The following is a 720-nucleotide window of genomic DNA, read 5'->3' as shown; positions in this document are numbered from 1 at the left end:
CCCCAGCACTGGGGGGGGACACGGGGTCCCTAGGGGGGGGCCACAGCCCCAATACAGTCAGTCCTTTGTCCCACTGTGCTGCGCGGGGGGGGGCCCAGCCTGGCCCCCACAGCCAGACCCTGAAGCGACGGTGATGGGCACAGCCCCAGGGATGAAGGCAGGATGATTCCTGGGGGGGGAGGGACATGCACACACAGGCCTCAGGAGCTGTTGACCCCCATGTTCTGCATCTGCTCCTCCAGCACCTGCTGGTTGCCCCCCCCCGTTTTCTTCTTGCCCCCCTCCTGCTGTTTCTTCTGCTTCTTGGAGAGCTCCTGCTCGATGGGGGCCGGCTTGACGAAGCGGATCAGCTCCCGCAGGTCTGGGGACACACAGAGGCCACCAACTGTCACCCCCCTGCCTCGGCCTGGCAGGAGGGAGGTGGGGGACACACGGAGGGGGTGCTCACCTGGGGGCATGAAGTCTTGGAGCCTCTCAGGGACACGGATGCCCTCCTCGGTCTGGTAGTTCTCCAGGATGGCGCAGATGGTGCGGGTGGTGGCACACATGGTGGCATTGAGCATGTGGACAAACTCCACCTGCAGGGACAGGGCGAGGGGGACAGTGACACAGAAGCAGCAGAGAACCACGGAATGGTTGGGGCTGGTGGGACTTGAAAAGCCCACCCAGTCCCAGCTGCCATGGGACACCTCCCACCAGCCCAGGTTGCTCCAAGCCTAC

General features: G+C 64.7%; 1 protein-coding gene across 1 annotated transcript in view; it reads right to left on the bottom strand.

Moving 5' to 3' along the window:
• Nucleotides 1-200: 200 nt before the first annotated feature.
• Nucleotides 201-720, bottom strand: part of SARS (seryl-tRNA synthetase) — a gene marked incomplete at its 5' end in the record, with an annotated part of 5,734 nt that continues 5,214 nt past the window's right edge. Inside the window, 2 exons of the mRNA XM_010000884.1 lie at nucleotides 201-361; nucleotides 449-578. Of these exons, the coding sequence (XP_009999186.1) occupies nucleotides 201-361; nucleotides 449-578 (291 nt within the window). The remainder of the gene's footprint in view (nucleotides 362-448; nucleotides 579-720) is intronic.

The sequence above is a fragment of the Chaetura pelagica genome, unplaced genomic scaffold (genome assembly GCF_000747805.2).
Source record: "Chaetura pelagica isolate M959 unplaced genomic scaffold, ChaPel_1.0 scaffold2066, whole genome shotgun sequence".
Lineage (NCBI taxonomy): Eukaryota > Metazoa > Chordata > Aves > Apodiformes > Apodidae > Chaetura > Chaetura pelagica.
Note: the sequence above shows the minus strand (reverse complement) of the source record. Positions and strands in the feature narration are given on the sequence as shown.